The following is a 23,629-nucleotide window of genomic DNA, read 5'->3' as shown; positions in this document are numbered from 1 at the left end:
GACTTAAGTTCCATGGGTGCACAACCTTGCTCTCCCTCACTTGTGCTTGTGAGCATCTCTCCCTGGAAGGAGGCATGGCTGTGAGTGAGCTCTCAGCGCTGGGCCAGCTGCTCTGGGCAGAGACTATCCCCAGCAAGAGACTCCCAACCCCTGCATCTGAGGCCACAGGACTCAGGTATGTGCATTTTGAAGGGAATGTCCTTTAAATGGGAAAACTGCGCTCCTCACCCCTTACTGCCTTCGTGGGGCAGACTTGGTGACGGGTCAGGTGTGATGGGGGAGGTGGGTATGGGTGGTTGCACCCCTGCTGATAGGGGAGCAAGCTCATAAGGCTCAGCTTTGCCCTCTTCACGGGTGTCAATCTTGCTTTCCCAAACACTGTGCAAAGTTGACCCTTTGCTTAATGTTCTCAGGAAGCCAGGTGTTCTCCCTGCCTGTGGCATCCTCTGCTTATTACCACCTCTGTCGTTCTCAAAACATGGCCATGAGGCCAAAAACTCTTCCTAATACTAGGATGTTATTTGCTTCTTTTTTTATTTTTATTTTTTACTGTTTAATCTGTCAGTAGTTTATGGTGGAATCTTCCAGAGGCTATGTGACATGTGATGATGGAATGTGTGTGTTCACTGGTGTTTTAAAATGTTCTCAGTTTGAATTTCTAGTATGGTAAACACTGATGACTACAACCCACAAAAGCAGAGGTCTTGGAGGTCGTTAATAGTACAGAAGTGTGTGAAGGAGTTCTGAGGCCCAAGGGTTTGGGAACTGCTGGTCCACTACCAGTCTGAACACCTCTGCCCTAGGGTCCAAGTTCAAGCTTGCTTCTGTGGCTCTTGGTTACTTTGTCGTTAGCTGAAGGGATCTGTCGCCTTTTCATAATGTAACAGTTTCTACTGCTGTACACACAGGCCCCTTCTCCTAAGTAGGATGACCAGTTCTAGGAGGTGGGGATGGCCCCTCACCCTCTGCATGTTTTATTAAGTGGCTCCTGTACTAGCCTCATGTCTATCTAAACAAATGGCAGGCCTGGCTGGATCCACAGATGAGAGAAACCCAAGTTTAAGTCTTTACCTAGAAACGTCAATACCGTCACCAATTCAGGCAATGCCCGAATTCCTGGAGCCTGGCCCCAGACTTCGGTGTCTGTCACCACGAGCCCTGGGCACAGCCTCGTGTGGGCGTTGGGCCTGGGGCTCATGGTGACACCAAGGCGATCTGGACGGTCCTGCTCCTAAGGAGGTGGCCTGGCCTTGGGGCTGTGGGGAGTCTGTGACGCTCCTCTGTCTCCTTCCTCCTGCTCTTCAGTGAGTCCAAGTGAGTGAAACTGAAAGTCCCTTGTGAAATACAGAGAGTGTTAGTGTCAGTAGAATCACCTTTCCTTATGTCATCACGTTACGGCTTGCTTTTCCTTTCTTGAGTGGTCATAAAATGGAACTGAAATATACTTTAAACATTGTTAGCAAATGATATTTGCTCTCTGCTCTTGAAGTAGAATTATTTGCCCCAAATTCAAATACATTTTCCCCAAATATGTAATCCCTGATAATTTTTTTCCCTTGGACCTGGAGACCCCAAAATGACAAAAAGGGACGTGCCATCAAATCCTACTTTCCCAGGAGCTTAAGACCAGCTGTGGCAACCAGGAGAAGAGGTTGTGACTGTTCCTTTGTCGGTGGACACAATACTGTTGTTTCCAACTTCTCCCTGCTGTTGCAGTGAACACTGCCTCGTGCTAGCGCTGCGTTACTTAAGTGCCACAGACCAGGTGGCTTACCCGCAGAAACCCCCGGCCTCACCACTGTGGGGGCTGCAAGCCCACAATGCAGGTGTTGGCAGGGCTGGTCTCCTCTGTGGACCATGAGGCTCTGTTCCAGGCCCTCTCCCTTGGCTTGTAGGTGGCTGACTCTTCACTCATCTTTTCCCTCTGTGTTGATCTGTGTCTAAATCTCCTCTTTTTATCAGGATGGTAGTTATATTGGATTAGGGGCCCTGCTGATGACCCCATTTTAACTTAGTCACCTCTGTGAAGACCTGATTTCCAAGTTAGGTGCTGGCGTTTAGGACCTGAACATACCTTCTCCTGTGGAGGTGGACGCAACCCAGACACAGGTCATGAAAGAGCAAGGTGGTTCACTGATTCTTTATTTTGGAGGGCAGAGGAGGAGACACGGAGTGGGGGCAGAGGAGAACTCCCAACAGGTGAGGGCTGGGAAGGGTGTGCAGGGACTGAGCTAGGAAGCAGTAACACTGATAGTTCTATAGTCAGAAAGGAGTAGTGCACATCTGTAAGTACCTGGCGTGAGTCTTGTCATAAAACCTATCTTAAGAGTAAGTACAGTGGGATACTACTTAGTACATTCATACATGTTTCTACCATCTTGAGATTTTTATATATACAGTATATGATCTGTTGTGTGTGTGTGTTTTTTTTTTTTTTTTTATAAATGTACAGCTTGAAAAAAAAAAGATCCTTCTCATAATAGATACAGCATTAAACACGAAAACCAACATGGGCCAGCCACATACCAACTGAAGACCCAGAGAGAGCCTGGCCCACAGCCCAGCCCCCGCCCTGCTGCCTGGCAAAATCAGCAGCACCCATGCACCTGTGGGCTCAGCAGGCCCTTGGCATCTGCATGGGAAGTGCCCGCTCCCGCCAAGCCCCCCTGCGCCTGCAGAGCGCGGGTCCCCCATGAGGGCAGGTGGCCGAGGACTGTGCATGTCAGGTAATGAAGAGAGGGATGAGAGAGATGTGCTCTTTAACTAAAGGCACTTGTCAGCGGCCACCCACGGCCGTTCCCCTGGGCCCGGTGAGCGAGCAGGTGCTGTTTTGATAGAGCTGGCAAGGTCTGCGTGGACCTCGCTGGTCCTCTCACCAGGTTTAAATAGAATAAATAAATCTTAGTGGGTGCTTGTTTTGCCCTCCTGGGATCCAATGGAGTGACACTCCCTGTCTCCAACCCGGCTCTGCGAAGTCCTCCACGGGCAGGGGCCCGAGGAGCTCCAGGCCTCGCAGAAGCAGCTGCTCGCTGTGGGTGGGGAGGAGGGCCCCCACACGTCCCCTCCCACGTGTGCCTGAAGCTCCTTCGTCCCTAGCGTCGGAGTCTCTGCTTGCCTCAGATCTTGGTCACGTAGTTGTTAGGGAACAGGCCCTGTTTACCACGCAGTCGCCCCGTCCACCAGCCAGAAGGATCTGTGGGGACACAGAGATCGTGAAGGTGAGTCGGGGCCTCTGTTCCCATAGCTGCTCCCACAGGCAGAGGAGACTAGGCTCCATCCATGTTCTTTCTCATGTTCTTTTAATGAAAATCAGACGTGCAGATGTGCCTCACAGGCCCCCTTCCAGAAGAACCCACTGCCCAGTTGTGAGGTTTCGCTGCCCATCTCTAGTGGTTGGCCCCGTGGGATCTTCCTGCCTGTGAGATGGGCCAGCTGCTGGGCTGGCAGACTGTGAGGTCAGCTTGTGGTCTGATGACTCTAATCCTGTGTCCCCCCTTTTCTTTCCCAACTCACCTTTCACACGCCTTATTCCACCTCACCATCTTTCTGGGAGAACTGATCTGCACCACTTCACCATCCTTACTTCCCAGCTTAATCCCAGTCCCTTACCAGTAATAAGTATTTGATATATATTCTTCCAGACCTTTTTCTATGATTATAAACACACATTCATTTTAGATAGGTCATTCTATATCTTACTCTTCTGCATCTTGCTTTTCAGTACTCAGTCATCTTTCCATGACTGCATCCCATTTTTTAAACAGCTGCATCATAAACCAAAATTTGTATACCATTCTCTTATTTTTTGCTGTTAATGCAATAAATGTCCATACATAATATCTTTATGCCCATGTGTAAGTAGTTCTATAGGATAGATTCTTGGAGCAAAGAACATGGACCTTCTATTATCCTTTAAGAAAATCTAATTTACTTTTTGTGATAGATTATCCTTTTGTACTTTTGAAAGTGCACGTGGAAGTATTAACAGTGAATCCAGCCACCCAGATCCCTTCTTGGAGGGCAAGCAGTATTACCTATTTCTTGCACTTTCTTCCAGAGATAGTTTATGTCTATAAAGGCAAGTATTTATTTGAAACAAACAACCGTTTGTATACAAATGATAGTGAAAGTGTTAGTCGTTCATTCGTGTCCGACTGTTTGGACCCTATGGACTGTAGCCTGCCAGGCTCTTCTGCCCATGGGATTCTCTAGGCAAGAATACTAGAGTGGGTTGCCATTCTCTTCACCAGGAGATCTTCCCAACCCAGGGATTAAACCCAGGTCTCCTCCATTACAGGCAGATCCTTTACTGTCTGAGCCAGCTGCACTTCTTCCAAAGATATAGTTCATGTCTATAAAGTCAAGTATTTGTTAAAAAGCCAACAACCTTTTGTATATAAATGATAGCATACTATTGTGTTCTGTACTTTAACCTTAATAATATAGACTAAAGATCATTTCACATCTGTATATAAAGAACTTCTTTCTGTATTCTATAGATATGCCCACTGTTCATATCACTTGCTTAATTTTAATTCTTGTTGGCCTCTTGTTGATTAGGAGTTTTTTTATATACTAGTGAATCTGTCACATGAGTTACAAATGTTCTTCTTCCCCTTTTTATTAACTCTGACATAGTATTTGAGCAATTGAATCAAATGATTATTTTACAGTCTTAGCTTTCTATCACTTTTAGAAATCCTTTCCCACACTGACACTATTAAGAAAACTCTCCTATACTTACATCAAGGACTTCTGTGTTTCTTTCATGCATGTAAGTATTAATTTATTTGTAAATGACCTTGGGGGAAGGGGTTAATATATAAATCCAAAGTAACAATTTTGATAAATACTGTTAAATTTCCTTCCCAAAAGCCTATTTCAGCAGTAAATAGTGAAAGAAGGTACCTATTTCCCTGACTAAACACAGACATTACGCTCCATACTTTATTTGCAGTGACACAATCCAGAAAGTTCTAAAAATTGAAAGTTTTCTATAACCCATCTGATGGCCAAACTTGACCTGAACTGACATGGGCTTGTTTATGACGTCTTTGACTGAGCGTGAAGGCTCTTAGTTTCCACAGCAGAAACTGGCTGATCTAAACTGCTGCCCTGGGAATTGGAAGGGGGGTTATATATCACATGATGTGTATCTATATTACATGATATTTATATATACTCCATTATCAACTTTGCAAAAGCTCTGATTTCTGAATCTCAGTTTACTCAAAGGATTTGGATAAGGGAATGTGGTGGGTTCTCTCACATTTTAATCTTTGCTGACATCACAGGAGGCTCTGCTGTGCACTGACTGCCCCGATAGCCGTGTCCACTCTGGGGCTGGATTATTTGTATTATTTTCATAGAGGAGTTATTTATGTATGTAAGACATTTTTTTCCCTAGTCTATTTTCTATCATTTAACTTTCCCAGTGCTATTCACCACCTAGGTTTCAATGTAGCCTTTTTATGAGGTTAAATCCTATATGGTTTTTGAGTTTGACATCTTCCATAGGAAGATTTTTCTCACCCAAAGATTAATATAATATTCTAGGTTTCCTTCTAAGACTTATAGTTTAGTCATACATTTTCAGATCTTTAATTCATCTGATATTTATTTTGTATATGAAGCATACAGCAAACTTTCTTTTCAAAATGGAAAGTAACTCTATCCTTTCCCCTGATTTCAAGTGCCACATTTATCATCTATTAAATACCTATACACACAGGGGTCTGTTTCTGGATGCTATTCTATCCCTTGTATCCGTATGTCAATTCCTGCACTGTTTAAAGTAAAGCAATACTTTATAGCATGTTTTGATAACTTTTAGGACTCTATATTTTACACAAATATATAATTGTTTTAATTATACCCACTGTGTTATTTCTTACGGAGAAGGCAACGGCACCCCACTCCACTACTCTTGCCTGGAGAATCCCAGGGATGGGGAAGCCTGATGGGCTGCCGTCTATGGGGTCGCACAGAGTCGGACATGACTGAAGTGACTTAGCAGCAGCAGTAGCAGCAGTGTTATTTCTAGAAAACTTTGAAAATATTGAGAAATGAAAAGAAAGTAATTCTGAAAAGAAAGTTCAACTCTTAAGGGAACACTATAACATTTTCTACTTTTAAAAACATTAAAAAATTTTTTCTATTCCATGTGTTTTATATTTTTACAAAAATGAGACTAGTTCAGCCTCTAATTTTTCCTTTTCATCATGAACATTTTTCCATTTCAATAAATGTTCTGTACTTCTACATCATTCACATGCATTTTTGCATCTAAGTTCACTGAGTGGATATGGCAAACCTTACTTAACTAATCCCTGTCACTGGCTATTAGGTCATTTCCCGTATTTCTGCTGAATAATGCTGGTGATAAAAATCCTGTTTGTGTCACTAAAAGTTTATTTCAATACTTATTTTTATTCCAACTTTTTGAAGACTATTAAATGGCTTAAAATATTAACACCTGTAGAAAACCAGGTGGTTAAAAGGAGATTAAAAATAACACCCAGAGGCTGCTTAGGAGGACTTTGGTCTGGGGACCTAGAATTCTCCTGGGAGTGAGAACTGGCCACCTCTTCTGGAAAGCGGCCCCTGCTGGGGAACCACTGTCCACTCGGATTGCCACTGCTCTGTCCCGACTCCTTGGATGGCTCTGCTCTGTCTTGACAGCTTAAGCCCGGCACCCAGGGCTTCCGTGACCAGGCCACTCTGGCTTCCTTTCATCTCCTGTGACATCTCCTTGGGGGTTCCTCACCGGGGTCAAGTGTCAGCTCATTTTCCTAAAATGGCCTGCTTTTTCTAGCCTCCAAGGCTCCTCTCTCTGTGCCCCCCCCCCCCCCCCCCAGATGTCATTCCCATCAGGGTACTTTTTCTAACATCCTAAGTTAGGAGTGATCTTTGTTTTTCATGCTTCCATAAGCAGTAATGTTTGTGTTAACATATCTTCTCTACCAAATTAATAAAGTATTCAGCCGCACCCACAGACCAGACCATTTTTATAGTGGATGTTACAGGTTGTCTCCCTGGCTTACATTCCATCTACCTTCAGTCTGAGAGGCCATGACATCTGGGTAGGATAGCCCTACCTACCATATCCTAGGGCAGTCCCCGCCAGGTCTAGCCCACTTAGGGTACAGCATTTGCCTTGCTACAGAGACTGATTCAGGAATGGGCACATGACCACTTTGGTCCAATCAGAGTGAAACCTAGGCTTTCTATCCAATGGCTAAGAGAAGTTTCAGAAGTAAAATGGATTTTAGACATGGTTTGATCTGTTGGCCTAGAACTGATGCAGTCTTTCTGCTACCATGAGGAAAAACAGCCAGAGGAGTGAAGAAATACAAAGGAGAGAGCAGAGCTGGCAGGAGTGTTGAAAAATTAAGCTGGAGTTTAATTCCAGTTCAATCAGCCTGAAGCCTGACCTACCTCTTCAAATTTCAGTTAGAGGAGCCCATAAATTCCGTTCACATTTAAACTAGTTTTTATAGCCTCGTGACTGTCTGCTCTTTGAGCCTATCCCAGCCAGCCATGCACTTACCTTCTTTGATAATATCGATAATGTCATTGGCATTGAAGCTGAGTTCATCTGTGTCCTGAGCATCATAGGCATACAGAGCCTTGCACTGTGGCACCTGAGGCTTGGGCTTGGGCTGGGGCTTGGGTCTGCCCCCCGCTGGGGGAGGCCGGCTGGTGGTTTGTCTCCGGGCCCTGTGGAGAGAGTGGAGGGGGTGAGCTGGGCCCCAAGAGGAGGCAGTAGCCCTGTGTGCTGGTTTGGAGCCTGGAGCCAACACTGCTCAAGTTCAAATCTAGCCCCATCCTTAGAAGGACACGTCAACCTCTAAACTTTCTTGGAGAATAAAACACCCTTCCTGACAAGGTCGGTGCAAAAACACGTAGTTAATTCTGCATAAACATTAGCTGCTGTTGCTGTGTTCTCAGCATAAAAGGAAATATGTAAGACAAGTTTATAAAATATATTTACACATCTAAATAATATGACAGCCATGTATGTCCTCCCCTCACCCCCAGCTGTGAAACCAGAACTCTGCCACGGAAGCCTACAGGTGCCTCCTTTCAGCTGCAAGCCCTCCCACAATGAACCCCTAGCTTGCATTTTATATTAATTCTGCTTTGCTTTGTAGTTTTACCATGCACATAAGTATCCCTAAACATTAGGTACAGTTTACCTGTTTAACTGTGTAAAAATCACACACTGCTATAACCTGCTCCATTTTCTACCCCCCTGGCCACAGTGCACAGCTTGCAGGATCTTAGTTCTCTGACCAGGGACTGAATCCAGGCCACAGCAGTGGAAGCACCAAGTGCTAACCACTGGGCCACCAGGGAATTCCCTCACTCGTTCCATTTTTGAGATGAACACTGTTGATGCATGTAGTTCTGACTCATTCACTCTCATGGCTTTATATTTACTATTCCATTCCATGACTATGTCACCATTTACTTATCCAGTCTACTGTTGGTGGTCATTCGAGATAATTCCAGTTTCATTACAGAAAAATGCTGCTGTGAATGTTCTTGTGCAGAAAATTTATCCAAAGTAACGTCTTAACATCAGCACTCCTGACGCTGTGGGTGTCCCGATCCTTTGTTGCAGGGGGTACCCTGTGCCCTGTAGGGGGTTAAGCATCCCTCACCTTTGCCCCACAGATGCCAGCACCGCCTCCACCTGGTGATGATCACCAGAGATGTCTCCGGTGCTGAGGCCCTAATCCAGTTTTAAATGTATTTAAATGTCTTCTAGCTTTAAATGTATTCCTTCTACAAACTATGCTTCCTCCAGTCACCATTCATGCCTTGTCTCAAAGGCATGGGCCTAGTTAGTGAGATCTTGAAACATGTCTGGAATAACTCTTATTAAATATGTTCATCAAAAGCATTTAGAGAATGCATTTAGGAAACAAATAGAGCAAACACCCCCATGCCCCTTTAAGGACTAACTAAAGCGAAGCCTATGCTCATTTGCTTCTGAAAGAAACTGAAGACTTCTAAGAGGGGCTGGACTGAACTCAACACAGTGGGGCTGGCTGTTAGGTCTGGTCAGGCCTGTTAATACCTGTGGAAGGGCGGAGCAAAAGGCAGGGTATTTCCTGGGGCCTGAGTTCTGGAGAGAAAAAGCACACCTAGTTTTGAGGCGTGCGTGTTCTGAAGAGGCCAGAGCCTCACTGTCCTCGCTGAGGTCCTGTGACAATAGATGCTACAGGGTGCTGATGAGCAAGTCAGATCATGAGGGGGTGGCTGAAGGTCGGGGGATACTGGCTGCTAGCTGTCCCCAGCAGGGGTGGGGTTCCTTGAGTGCTTCCCGGGTCTCCCTATGTAGAAGGGAGCAAACCCCAAGGTAACTCAGGCTCCACTCTTCTCACATCAACCCCCATGCCCACCTTGCCACCCTCTCCAAGCACTTTTATAGAAGAGGAAAGATGTCGTATAGATCGTTAGCATGACATCATTTCCTTCCTAGTCTTGGAAATCCCCATCGCCTGCTTGAGAAGGCAGGCTGGCTGGATAAGCAGGTTTTTAATTAAGTAACCTATATATTAGAGATGTGTCAGCATTTGGTTAATAAGAGCCATTAGCCTGGATACCAGAAGTCTTCTGATTTCCCAGCAACGAGGAATGGGGCGGGGAGGGGGGGTGTGTGTGTGCATTTAGAACACCCTGGGAGGGAGGAAGCCTGCAGCCTGGCACTTCCAGGGAGTGGGGTTGGGAGGGTATGTGTGCTCATGCACACTTGTGCACACATGTACACTCACCAAATACTCATAGATGGAGAGCTGGCCTCTTTTTTGTCCATGGAGAGAAACCTACCACCATTAATGTAGGTGGTTGGGGTGTCTGGAGGCCAAGAGTACTGGGACTTGGGTGCATTCTCTGGGCAGGGGGCCCTCAGCATAGACGCAAAGCTGAGTGACTCTCTGAAAAGAAGGGCCAGCCGGCCTGCAGCCTTCCCAGGAGTCTCCCTCCTCGCTCCTCTGCCCACCTGCCTCCAGCTTTGGCTGAGGTCACCCAGCTCCTCCCCTTCATGTCACTCCTGCCAGCTGCTTTCTTTCAAGGCTCCCTGAACACCAGCACAGTGTGTTATTAGTTTACCTCACTCTCCACTGAGCCCTCAACAGCTTCCCCCTGCCCTTGGCTTATCAAGTCCCTGCCAGGTGTGGCCCCACTCGCTCCCAGCCTCTCATCCCACTGCAGGCCACGCTGGCATCTTCCTGCCTCTCTCCATGCAGTCCGAGCCCTGGCTGTGTTTAGGAACCCTGTCCACATACTCCTAGTCTACATCCTATTTGCTGGTGACAAATATACTTTCCCCCCCTAAGATCAGGAACAAACAGAGATGTCAGCTCATCAATACGCACTGGAGGCTCTACAGCCAGGGCGATTAGTCAAGAAAAATGAAAGGCATACAGATTGGAAAAGAAGTGAAAAATACCTCTATTTGCAGATGAGATGAGCTTGCACGTAGAAGAGCCCAAGGAATACGCTACAAACTACTACTAGAATAAAAAGATACAGAAAGACTATAGAACACAAGATCAATATACAAAAATCAGCTATATTTCTAGGAACTAGCAATGAGCAATCTAGAAAAGGAACTGACAGGACAATTTCAGTTACAATACACAAAGAGAATATTACTTAGGAATAAATTTAACAAAAGAAGGATGATTCTATTTACATGAAATGTCCAGAAATAACTAATCTATTCCGACAGAAAGTAGATTAGTGGTTGCTGAGGGCTAGGGGAGGGAGGGATGACTGCTAAGGAGAAGAAGGTTTCCCTCTGGGATAACGCAAATCTTCCTAAATTAGATTATGATGATGGTTGTATACCCCTGACTATACTAAAAGCTGGTGAACTGTATTTTGAATGGCTTGATGTTATGGTATGTAAATTATATCTCAAGAAAGCTGACTCAAAAGTAAAAAAGTAAGGGGCTTCCCTGGTGGTCCAGTGGTTAAGGATCTGCCTTGCAATGCAGGGGGTTTGATTCCTGTTCGGAGAAGATCCCACATGCCGCTGGGCAGCTAAGCCAGAGTGCCACAGCTACTGAGCCTGTGCTCCATAATTCCTGAAGCCCTCATGCCCTAGAGCCGGTGCTCCACAACAAATGAAGTCACTGCAACGAGAAGCCTGTGCATGGCAACTAGAGAGTAGCCCCTGCTCTCTGCAGCTAGAGAAAGCCGGCACAGCAACAAAGACCCCACACAGCCATACACAAATATTTCTTTAAAAGATACTTGCACAAAAAATATTTTTAAAATAAGTAAATTGCATGGGCCCCTCGGGCTCTGCAGTGCACTCTAAATACCCAGAGTCAGCTCAGCCAGCTTGTGTACAAGCAGCTGCTGGATGTCCCACCCAGGAACTGGGACACAGTGGAGGAGGGGATGGAAGACCATTTAAACACCTGTGTGAACACAGCCACTGTGTGGTCTTTGATTCCAAGCCATCAGAGCCTACTTCCTCAGAATAAGTCATCAAAGTAAAACCTCAGGGATTACTGAGGCATTGGGTTCCCGTGGACAGTGGACATTGGCCTGATTGTCCCAGGCCCTGGACAACAGCTGCCATGCAGTGTAAGGTCATCTGGTCGTGTATCTCTTGGCTGAATGGGGCTCACAGTGCTCCACAGTTGGGAGGGGGAGATTCCAGAGAGCTCTGAAATGGGGCACTGTTTGCTGGGGAGCAGCAGTATCGACGAGGTGGGCTGTGCTTGATGGGGAAAGGACCTGGGGGTGGAGAACAGCTCGGCATTTTGCATCAGGAAAGGGGCTGTTTAGGCGATCCCAAGGTCACCACTGTCTGCCTCTGTAACCAGGAAAGGGGACAACTGTCCAGTCAGGCAGCACCTTCGCCAAAGTGAGCCCTCCTCCTCTCCGGTCACTTTTGCCCCATTCTCACATCTAAGCATGTCCTTGCTCTTCTTGTGAGTGTCAGCAGAGGAGGTGTGGTCTGGGAACCCCTGCCTGGAGCTCTGGGAAAGATACCATGCTGGGCATTTTCAAATGTTGCTTCATTTAGCCTCACGACACTCCCACGAGATCACTGACGTGGGTTCCTGGAATTTCCTGCTGGCTTCATCAGCAAATGGCATGATGCATACGCGGCAGGCTCCCAGAGCTCCAGCCACACTGATTTTTCTGGCCCCATGCTCCCCGGCCCACACAGAGCACTGCTAATTCCTACTCAGCCTTTGGATCTTGTTTCAGCCCCTGCAGCATCCTCTGGTAACCTGTGTCTGCTCTGAGCAGGGGGTAGGTGCACTGGGGACAGGGGCCTGGGCTACCTGTCTCCCTAGCAGGACAGCAGAGTCCATGGAGGTGGCTGTTCTCACCACAGTCATCCCTGGACCTGGTGTCAGGCCCAGGAAGACTGTGTGGCCTCAATCTGCACGTCCTGCAGGAGTAGTATAAGGGACTGTGGCTTGAATCGGAGTCGGTGCACTGGGTTTGAGGCCCAGTTCCGACACTGGCTGGCACATGACTTGGATCCATCACTTCACATCTTTAGGGATGTCTTCATGGGTTAAAAAGAGGGAATTCTGGCAATGGCCCAGGCCCTTTTCCTAATTCTAAGACAGCTTTCCAGAGTGCTTTTAAGATCTCTACTGTCAGACCAACCACAGAACACAGGACACCTGCCCCGATGGGGTGATCACTGGCTCTTTACTAACTGCAGTGCGGACCTGGAAACCATCACACAAATCAGTCAGAACAGCCCTTTTCCTGGCTGGCTTGGACTCAACTCAGACTATCTCCTTCCACCACTAGGTGGCGATCCTGTGCAGTCAATAACGAGGAGATGACGGCTCCTTTCTACCAGCTACCAGAAATTAAGGACACCTCTCACAGTCATGAAAAAGGGATTCAGACTTTCTTACCTAGCAAACAAGACCCTTGTGCCCAGTGTGCAGGAACTGGCTTCAACCCAGCCTGTGAGAGCAGGCTGTCACACTTTCAGAAATTATGTGGGTCAGTTGTTAAAAGAATCGTTAAAGATGAAATCTGTGGTGTTGAAGACTTGAGAGTCCCTTGGACAGCAAGGAGATCAAACCAGTCCATCCTAAAGGAAATCAACCCTGACTATTCAGTGGAAGGACTGATGCTGAAGCTGAAGCTCCAATACTTGGGCCACCTGGTTCGGAGAGCCGACTCATTGGGAAAGACCCTGATGCTGGGAATGATTGAGGGCATGAGGAGGAAGGGGGCGAATAGAGGATGAGATGGCTGGACTCAATGGACATGAGTTTGAGCAAACTCCAGGAGATAGTGAAGGACATGGAAGCCTGGCGTGCTGCAGTCCATGGGGTTGCGAAGAGTTGGACGTGACTGAGTGACTAAACAACAAAGATGAAATAAAAAACATCTCACTGAATAAGTTAAATTAAAAGCAACGGCAACAAATACTCAGAATTTAACCCTCCCTAACTATTTTACCACATTTTACATCTATCCATGCTATTAATGTCTGCTGCCTACATGACGGTGGGAGATTGCATCTCCTCCCAGCTCTGCGACCAGTGGGGGAGTCACCCTGGTAGCTTGAAACGGGCCACACAGAGAGGGGAAACTAACAAATGTTACAGCTCTGTCGGAAAGACTAGAAAAGTCTCTCAGAGCACACCACTGTCCCTCCTAGTCACTCACGTTTACTCGTCTGAAAGCACTTAGACTAGTTTCATTTTACAGTGAATATGCAGGATGTTATGGGGCTTCCCTGCTGGCTCAGCGGTAAAGGATCTGCCTGCCAATGCAGGAGACCCAAGAGATGCAGGTTCAATGCCTGGGTTGGGGAGATTCCCTGGAGAAGGAAATGGCCACCCACTCCAGTACTCTTACATGGAGAATCCTATAGACAGAGGAGCCTGGCGGGCTACAGTCCACAGGGGCTCAAAGAGTTGGACACAACTGAGCGACTAAACCACAACAAGATAGTTTTTGGTAGTGCTCATATTTTGATATTTGTATTCCAATTAAACCTCACCTGATTGAAAACTGTGTTACTGGGATAATGGGGGTTGGAGCAAGAATTTCTGAATCAAAACAACAAAGTTATTTTTCCTATTGCCACTTCAATAATAAAGGTTCTCTGTGTGCAGATTTGTATGGAGTTATAAAACTCCACATCACGGAGCAAATCCGGTTGTTTCATTATATGTAACTCTGGCCTAGTGTAAAGTAGCTTTGCTGTTACCATGTGACCCATCATTTCAGTGTAATCTGTATAGTCGCCCCTTCACATCCAGGAGTTCTGCATCCCAGATGCAGATACAATCAACTGCAGGTTGAAAATATTTGGGAAAAAAATTCCAGAAAGTTCTGAAAAGCAAAACTTGAATTTGCTGGGCAGGGCAACTATTTCCATAACATTTACATTGTATTCAGTATTACAGGTCACCCAGCGATGACTTAAAGTACACAGGAGAATGTGCGTAGGTTATATGCAAATACTATGTGCCTGCTCAGTCACTCAGTCGTGTCCAACTCTCTGCAATCCCCTGGACTGTAGACCGCCAGGCTCCTCTGTCCATGGAATTTTCCAGGCAAGAATACCAGAGTGGGTTGCCATTTCCTACTCCAAGGGATCTTCCTGATCCAGGGATCAAATCTGTGACTCCTGAGTCTCTTGGATTGGCAGGTGGATTCTTTACTACTAAGCCACCTGGGAAGTTATAGTAAGTATGTTTCTTATGGACCACAGATAACTGAGCAAGGAGATCTAGGCAGCCTGTCGGGCTCCTCTGTCCATGAGATTCTCCAGGCAAGAGTGGGTGGCCGTTTCCTTCCCCAGGGCGTCTTCCTGACCCAGGGATCGAGCCCGCATCTCTTGCATCGCAGGCAGATTCTTTACCGCTGAGCCACCAGGGAAGCCCTTGCAAACACCATGCCATATTATACAAGTGACTCGAGTATGCATGGATTTTTGTATCTGGTGTGTGTGTGCGTGTGATGGAACTAATCTCTGGTGGATACCAAGGGACTGCACACATTTACCACTTTACTGTGTTTATCCTTCATTAGAAAAAGCAACACATGAAGAAGCTTGGTTACACCTTGCTTTTACATCAGGTCTTTTTCTGAGTAGGGTGTTAGACATCTAATGCAGTCACAGCATAACCCACACCACAAAGTTTCCTGAGTAATCAGGCACATCACACCCAGTTGGCTTTGTGAAAACCTGCCTGTTTCAGTGCCTGGGGAGGCCAAGAGGTGCTAGGCCCTGAGACACCGGATGCTGACCGACCGATGAGCCCTTGCAGACAGCTGTCCAACCTCACAAGGGGCCAGAAGCCCACAAGAACACAAAACGCCAAGTGACATCAATGACGTAAAGACAGGGACTGTTCACACCCTTCATGGGATATGACTTGTTATGGTGACTGGAGCAAAGGAGGTTTAACTCGAAAAAGACTGTAGAATAGCATAGCACAAGAAGGAATTTTGGATTTTATTTCCGTTATTGAAACACAGCTAGTATCCACTACAGTATAGCCTCTCAGCTTTGTTCTGCTTTTGGTCTGAGGCCAGAGAGCAGCATGGCTTTACACATGCAGTGGTCAGAGAAGGGGGAGTGAGAGGGATTGTCTCCCTGACTAGTCCCCTTGTCTTGGCTTCCCTAGGTTGCCCCATCACCCCTCCCCAACCCCATTAAAGCCAGCAATTCCTGAAGCTTAGCCCCTCCGTAGCCTAGAGCTCTATGCAGGCCAGAGGGTTGAGTTCTTGTGGATAAAGCCACTGGGCCAGGGGACACCCACTTTTCAACCTTGGTAGAATATTCATATTTCTCTGTAAGATCAAATCACATGAATAACAGTCATAAGATAAACACAAATAGGACTTTCCTGGTGGTCCAGTGGTAAAGAATCCACCTGCCAATGCAGGGGACACAGGTTCAATCCCTGGTCCAGGAAGATGCCACATGTCTTGGGGCTTCTAAGCCTGTGCGCAGCCACAGCTACTGAGCTCATGCACTCTAGAGCCCGTGCTCTGCAACAAAGGAAGCCACCGCAACGAGAAGCCAGTGCACCTCAGCTGGAGCACGCCTGCTGCTTACCGCAGCCAGAGAAAGCCTGCACGCAGCAACAGGGACCCAGTGCAGCCAAAAACACAGATAAACTTTCAAGTGGCCTTATATAATCGCCACAGAACTGTGAATGGGCTTTAAATGTCTATTAACTGGTTCTATGAGCCATGGACGGAGGAGCCTGGTGGGCTGCAGTCCATGGGGTTGCTGAGGGTCGGACACGACTGAGCGACTTCACTTTCACGCATTGGAGAAGGAAATGGCAACCCACTCCAGTGTTCTTGCCTGGAGAATCCCAGGACGGGGGAGCCTGGTGGGCTGCAGTCCATGGGGTCGCTAAGGGTCGGACATGACTGAGTGACTTCACTTTTCACTTTCATGCATTGGAGAAGGAAATGGCACCCCACTCCAGTATTCTTGCCTGGAGAATCCCAGGGACAGGGGAGCCTGGTGGGCTGCCGTCTCTGGGGTCTCACAGAGTCGGACACGACTGAAGCAACTTAGTAGCAGCAGCATGACACAGATGAGGACACCAAGGTGTGGGAAGATTAAATGATACATGTGAGGTTGTCGGCCGGTAATTAGTGAGACAATCCGTGTGCCCAGCAGGTGGCATACAGAAGGCACATGGTTCAGTCAATAGTCAACAAGTGACCTAGGACTCACGCCCAGCCTTGGCTACTGTGAACCTGGCTTCCTCAAATGGCCAGGCCACATTCTGTGAGCTTCCCTGCAGCCCCCATGCCTCTGGGGCACCTGGGTGTGCCTATGTCACTGTGCCAGTGAGAGCTGGGATTAAGCTTTCAAGCATCACGTCTTTGTTCTGCAGATGTGAAATTTATGTCTCAAAATTCCAAGAAGGAAAATAATGGCATTTTATTTCATTGGCTCTTTAAAATATGCTCTGTTCCAAAAGGTTGAATCTATAAACATTACTGGAAATGTGGGAATGGATGCCAGAAATTCCTAGGCTTCGTGTCTGCCTGGGCCAGGATATGGCTGCTGCTCCTGTAGACTATGGGTTAAGAAATATTGCTATTGGACACTTGTTGGAAATTTTAAGCCCCTTGAAAAATATGACTCCATTAGGAGAATCTTGTCAGCAGACACCCAGGCAGCATTTACAGTTTTCGATCGATCTCTCTTTTGTGGCATGGCCAGAAGCCCAACCACTGAGCACTTTCAATATTTTTCTGTTTCTCCACCTTCCAGTTGGATTCATCTCTGGAGTATCTTGAAATTTCCTGAAGTGGTCCTCCCCTGAAATGGACCACAGGATTAAAAAGGCCAACAGGAAAAAAAAAATTTCCAGTCTGGGTTTTAATGCTTCCAGTAATGAACTGGAGGTGGGTTATGTACATCTCAGTTACAGGAGGGAGAATATAAGGTACACTGATTGGTAAATCAAGTGTTCCTATGGAGCCAGAGCAGAGCCCTGTGAATGAAATGTTTATATGATTCTTGTGTTACCTGTCCTCTTTTCCTGAGAATCAGGACAGATTTTGAACCTGAAACAGACTGTTGAAAAGGTATGCTAAGGGACTGTAAGATGATAATTCTTTCTATATCTTAGTTTTCTTGGATAATGATTATGACGATGACAACTAACATGGCGTGGCAAGGGTAAAGAATCCACGTGGGGTGGGAATTTAGCGAAGGTGTCATGCTCTCTCCTAAAGCAAAAACCCAGAACCCAACTAACTGAGCCCAAAACAAACTGATAAAGACTTTCTTGAATTAACTTGAGGTGCTAATTACACCATTTGATTTTATCCACATTACATGATCCAAAAGAAATGACTGCTTATATTAAATATGTCTATAAAGAAAAGTACATTGGGGCTTCCCTGGTGGTCCAGTGACTCCATTCTGTTACTGCAGGGGGCCCAGGTTTGATCCCTGTCAGGGAACTAGATCCTACAAGCTGCAATGAAGGTTTGAGGATCCCTCTTGCCACAAGCAAGACCCAGTGCAAATAAATAAAATTTTAAAGTGCATTGGGGGTGGAGGAGGGAGGGAAAGGAAAGATGAACCTAAGAGTTGAAAGTCCAAGGAGACCTAGAAGTAGCTTCCCTTTTATAGGCTGGTAAATCCAAGGGCGTCATTTGAGGCAGTGATGTAAACAGGAACTTCCATCTTTGTGGAAAGGAACCAGCTAGGGATCCTACAGTTCCCTGTTTGCTCAACAACCTCCCACAGGAAACGCAACTCATGTTTTCTTGGCAATGAAGAACTGTTAAATGTAGGTAATCACAAGGGCCCTGAGATGCCTGTCTAAGGTCTTTGGCCACATTAGAAATTATTTTAGCTTTGACTTGATGTGTTTTAGAAAAGAAATACTAAGCAAAAGCTCAGCTGTTTGATCAGGGTATGACTTCTTAAGGAAGAATCTGCATCACTGCAGATGTACAAAGAGGAGGCTGGCTGAGATGTTATAGCTATGGGACTCAGTGTGCCTCATGGGAGTTTTATACACAAGTTTTATACAGAGGAAAATCTTACTGTCTAGTAGACAGGAGTGAAGGTTCCCTCCTTCCAGCCTCACAGCCACTGCCAAAATAGCATCACGTATGCCTGATCTTTAAGCTTAAAGGTGGCAAAGGTGTGACAAGACTGCAATAGGGAACAGCACAGCTGCGGGCTGGAAGGGAGCAGCCTCGGTTAGGACGCAGTGTTCCTCAGTTGCCTGCATCTTGGCTGGCAGATGCTCCCAGCTGGCTGGTGTGCAAGTCTGCAACTTGCAAAGCAGCCTGGAAAGACGGTGTTGCTTGCCAAAACCAAAGCAAGTGGGAAGCTAGCAGACAGAGTGAAGAGATTTGGTGCATTTTGCTGACTGGTTTTAATCCCCTGCCTACTTTGGGAACTCAAACTGGGCCCGGGAAGGCTTGTTTGATTATTTTAGTTTCATCCATCTGAGTAGTGTAGGTCTGGAATATGGAGTAAGAATCCTGTTGCTGCAATAGCACCCCTCAATTCACCTTTACACAGAAACTTCCCTGTTTTTATCAAAATTATTTGATAAAAGTGGTTTTCAAAATGTGGTCCCTGGATCAGCAGCATCACCATCAACTCAAAACTTGTTAGAAATTTAAGTTCTTGGGCCCCATCCCAGTCCTACTGAATTAGAAATGCCAGAAGTGGGCCAGTAAGTTCTCCAGGTGACTCTGGAGCACATTAAAGTGTGAGAACCACCTCTTTAGACCAAGTCGATTAGGCAAACTATGATCATGAGAACTGGAGGGACAGAGCTTCATATGCAGGAGTGGTGGGAGCAGGGAGAGAGACGTCATAGAAAGTGGCGGCCACTCTCCTGCTGGCCATTTGTATAAAACCAAGGTGCTGGGACTTCCCTGGTGGTCCAGTGGCTAAGACCCCGAGCTACCAATGCAGGGGGCGCAGGTTCAACCCCTGCTCAGGGAACCAGGTCCCACGTGACACAACTAAGACCCTGCATGTCATAATTAAGAGCCAGCACAGCTAAATAAATATTTAAAACCAAAGTGCTTTCCTCTCTGAAGCCCAAATGAGGGAAGACTTGCCAGGGGAAAAGGAACGTGAGGAGAGAACCTGGTGAGATCTGGGAAAGTTCCTAAGAGTCTGTTGCCTTTGATAAGGCCTCAAGTGAATGGGTGGCTCCCCGACCAAAGGAAGGAGCTGTTGCTTCTCACCCAGCACTGCTCTAGTTTGTACATGAGTCTCCTGATCACACTCAAAAGTTCTTTATTATTCTATAGACATGGAGAGACTAGACAATGGAGGTGGGCAAGAGGGAGGGGAAGAGTGGGCTGCAGCAGCCCCATTATGGGGTTCAGCAGAGAGAACTATTCCACCACTGAGGATCGTGTAAGAGATTCTTGCCAAGAGTCAGAGATTCCTTAAAAGCCACTAGTTCACATCAACAGATAAACAGATAAAGAAGCTGTGGTACATATATACAATGGAATGCTACTCAGCCACAGAAAGAACACATTTGCATTGTAGCGAGGTGGATGACCCTAGAGCTTGTTCTACACAGTGAAGTGAGTCAGAAAGAGAAAGACAAACATTGTTTATTAATGCATATATACGGGATCTAGAAAAATGGTACTGACGAACCTATCTGCAGAGCAGGAATAGAGATGCAGATATAGAAAACGGAAAACTTGTGGGCGCAGCAGAGGAAGGGGAGAGTGGGATGAACTGGGAGAGCAGGGCTGACATATATACACTCCCATGCGGGGAACAGACAGCTGGCGAGAGGCTGCCGCGTAGGACAGGGAGCTGAGCCTGGCGCTCTGCAGTGACCTAGGCGGGTGGGGTGGGGTAAGGGGGCAGAGGCTCAAGGGGAAGGAGATAAGCGTACACATAGAGCTGATTCACGCTGTGGTACGGCAGAAACCAAGACGACACTGTGAAGCAATTATCCTCCAATTAAAAACAAATGTAAAAAGTCACTAGTTCGGCCATCATGAGACAAAAACCGCTTCATCACCACCATCACCGTCACCACCATCTTCATCATCAGGCTACAGCTGACCGAGCAGCCAGCTACGTGCCTGGAACCATGGTAGATGTTTTATTTAAATTCTCTCTAGTCCTCCCAGCAACCCTGTAAGTTTGGTGGTATTACACCAGTGTACAGATAAGCAGAATGCAGCCCGGAGAAGGTAAGAAGCAGGTCCAATATTAGTTAGCAGGGGCTGAGACAGGATTCTCACCCTTCTCGTATATGACACAGTCACTCTATAATACTCCTGTCTGTGGTTTCCATCTGCCCTGTGACTAAATACATGCAGGGACCAGGTGCTCCTTACATCCTAGGGCAGTTCATCTTTAGGCCACTGGAATGCTTGCTTTGTTTATCGGTGCCAAAATCTACTTCCTGGCAGAGTTCACTCCCTTGTCTTGAAGCCAGCCCTAGTTACATGCCAGGTGACGCCACAGGACACAGCCAACTCCTTTTCCCCCACTGATAACTCTATCTGCACAGAGTTCCATGAATCTTTACTTCTTTCAACTAAAAAGCTGGTTTCTGTCCTCCCCTCTTCTGTTCTAGAGAGGCAGACAGGCTCTTATTTTAAAGCCTTGACAGTCTGTATTCATAAACAAACCTCTACACCTCATAGAATGCTGGGATGGTACTCCTTATGTTGCTAATGACTCTTTGAGCCACTGTGTTTATGAACCTTTAGCAGAGACATAAATCAACACCCTCATTATTCCTCAACCATCCCAGAGAGCAAAATAAGTCACAGAGTGATTCAGTCTCAGGGTGGAAGGGAATCCCTTTTCTAGTGTTTCCAGGATAAGGCCTTTGACATCAGCTTGGTTGTACTTTTCAAGATGCCAACCTAGAGCCTCACAGCCCCAGGGCTGGATGAGGCTAGGTGACCACACGCAGGTGCAAAACTCATCTTGAGAATCACACACAGATGACGCCCCAAGTTCTTGAACCCTGGTATAACTGGTGGAGATGGAGGTCACAAGGGTCACTCACAGGAGGTGGCACTCTTACCCAGCAGCACCCTGGTCTGGGACCTTGAGGAAATCCAAGCTCTCCAGCACCTGTGACGCTCGGTCCGAGCCGATGGACTGCTGCTGTGGCAAAGGCGGGCGTGCCATGGATGTGTACAGGCTCTTCTGATTTGACCTCTGGTTCCCAGCAGCATAGGGATATGGCACAAACTGGTTTTTAATGACTCCATTCTGATGCAATCCTAGAAAGAGGAAAACAGAAGAAAACAAAGCTGAAAATTTCTGATCCTGTGCTAAAAGGCTCTTCAAACTTTTCCTCTCTATTAGCCAAGAGTGAGTTACTTAGCTTTGCTAGGCCTCAGTTTCCTCATCTAAGGGCATAACTGCTAATATATATTGTGAAGAATAGACCCAAGATGTTGTAAACTCCCTGGCAAATGCGTGGAACAGAGCAGACTCTCATGTGTGCTTGTTGAACTTGACATTAGAACTACCAGGTGTTCAGGATTTCAAAGCCAACGTCAAAGAAAGGTAAGCTTCTGACTAGTTGGAAGGCACATTTTTGGGTCTAAGAAAAATGATGAGGTTATGATTCAAAAGGGCTGGCAGGCAGCTGTTTAAACAGCTGGACATCCATTTTCAAGGAGTCAGTCCTGGGTGTACTCTGTGAGAGCCAGTCATGGGAGACGGAGAGAGGAGTCCGCACAGGCAGGGGAAATGTGGCCACTGGTTGGATTAATCTGAACAGAGCAAGCTCTCCTAGTCAAACAACCATTCCTAGTCAAGATCACATTATCCGGTAAGTGATAGATTACTGTGCTGGGCTCCAAACTGCACACCTTGCCTGAAAGGGGAACTGTTGTTCTATGTTATATATGCAGAAGCCCTTATCTCTTCTCTCACTGACAGGTTTGGGCAAGAATGAAGGGGAACAAGGCTCCCCAAGGAGCCACAAAACCTTTTCCATCCCAATTAAGAGAACAACTCTTTGGTACCAGTGGGATGACACTTAGCTTATAAAGGGGAATTGAGGTTCAGGTTTTGCCTGCCTCTGATAGCTACTTGACCTCGAACAAGACACTTGATCTTTCAGAATGTCAGCTCAGTTCAGTTCAGTCGCTCAGTCATGTCCGCCTTTTTGTGACCCCCATGAACCTCAGCATGCCAGGCTTCCCTGTCCATCACCAACTCCCGGAGTCCACCCAAACCCACATCCATCGAGTCAATGATGCCATCCAACCATCTTATCCTGTGTCGTCCCCTTCTCCTCCTCAATCCCTCCCAGCATCAGGGTCTTTTCAAATGAGTCAGTTCTTCCCATCAGGTGGCCAAAGTATTGGAGTTTCAGCTTCAGCATCAGTCCTTCCAATGAATATTCAGGACTGATCTCCTTTAGGATGGACTGTCAATTTCTTCATTAAAGAAACAAGGAGCTTGGTGAAACCCCACTTGCTGCCCAAGTCACCAAGGACAGCCAAGGGACATCCAGAGTGGGACATATTCTAGGGCCATGACACTCAAAGGGGGTCCCACAGATGAGCTGCTCTGTGCCACCCATGAACCAGCTACCCTTGTAAGTTCAGAAATTAAGAGCCAGCATTTAGAAATGTTCGGGGCAGTTTCACAGATATATCTCATGTCTGCTGAATCTAATAAGAAATTTTGGCTTGAATTTTGATTGTTTTTAAAATCCTAGTAGTTTTTATTATAACTTACAAAAGTATAGTTTGTGATGGGTTAAAAATTAAGGGAAAAAAAACAACACAAAAAACTAAACCAAAGCTAAAAAAAACCCCTAGCTTTTGATCCTTCACCACAGAAAGTGTAAGTACTGACATAAGGGACTTGGGTCTAATTGCCTCATTTTACTGATGAACAAACTGTCATGTACAGAGGTTGAGAGCTGTGCTCAAGGTCAGGTAGTTGATCTGAGGCGACTCTGGCCAGTGTAGTTGAGGCAAATGAACTTTCCAGGTGGTCTGGCCAAGATTTTGCACGGGTGGCTGGCGCATAAGTAGTAACACAATACTACATGGTTCTCTTAGGTTCTTTTGTGCTTGGATTTCCTTCAAGAATAAAGGCAGAGAGGAGGAAAGACAGCCGGGCCAGGCAGGATGGGGA

At 46.5% G+C, this 23,629-nt stretch overlaps 1 protein-coding gene across 1 annotated transcript in view; it reads right to left on the bottom strand.

The window, feature by feature from the left end:
* Nucleotides 1-2,155: 2,155 nt before the first annotated feature.
* Nucleotides 2,156-23,629, bottom strand: part of MYO1E (myosin IE) — a 214,186-nt gene continuing 192,712 nt past the window's right edge. Inside the window, exons 26-28 of the mRNA XM_052646372.1 lie at nucleotides 21,549-21,750; nucleotides 7,550-7,719; nucleotides 2,156-3,193 (exon numbers count right to left, since the gene is read on the bottom strand). Coding sequence (XP_052502332.1) covers nucleotides 3,117-3,193; nucleotides 7,550-7,719; nucleotides 21,549-21,750 — 449 coding nt within the window. The 3' untranslated portion in view covers nucleotides 2,156-3,116. The remainder of the gene's footprint in view (nucleotides 3,194-7,549; nucleotides 7,720-21,548; nucleotides 21,751-23,629) is intronic.

Source organism: Budorcas taxicolor, chromosome 10, assembly GCF_023091745.1.
Source record: "Budorcas taxicolor isolate Tak-1 chromosome 10, Takin1.1, whole genome shotgun sequence".
NCBI lineage: Eukaryota > Metazoa > Chordata > Mammalia > Artiodactyla > Bovidae > Budorcas > Budorcas taxicolor.
Note: the sequence above shows the minus strand (reverse complement) of the source record. Positions and strands in the feature narration are given on the sequence as shown.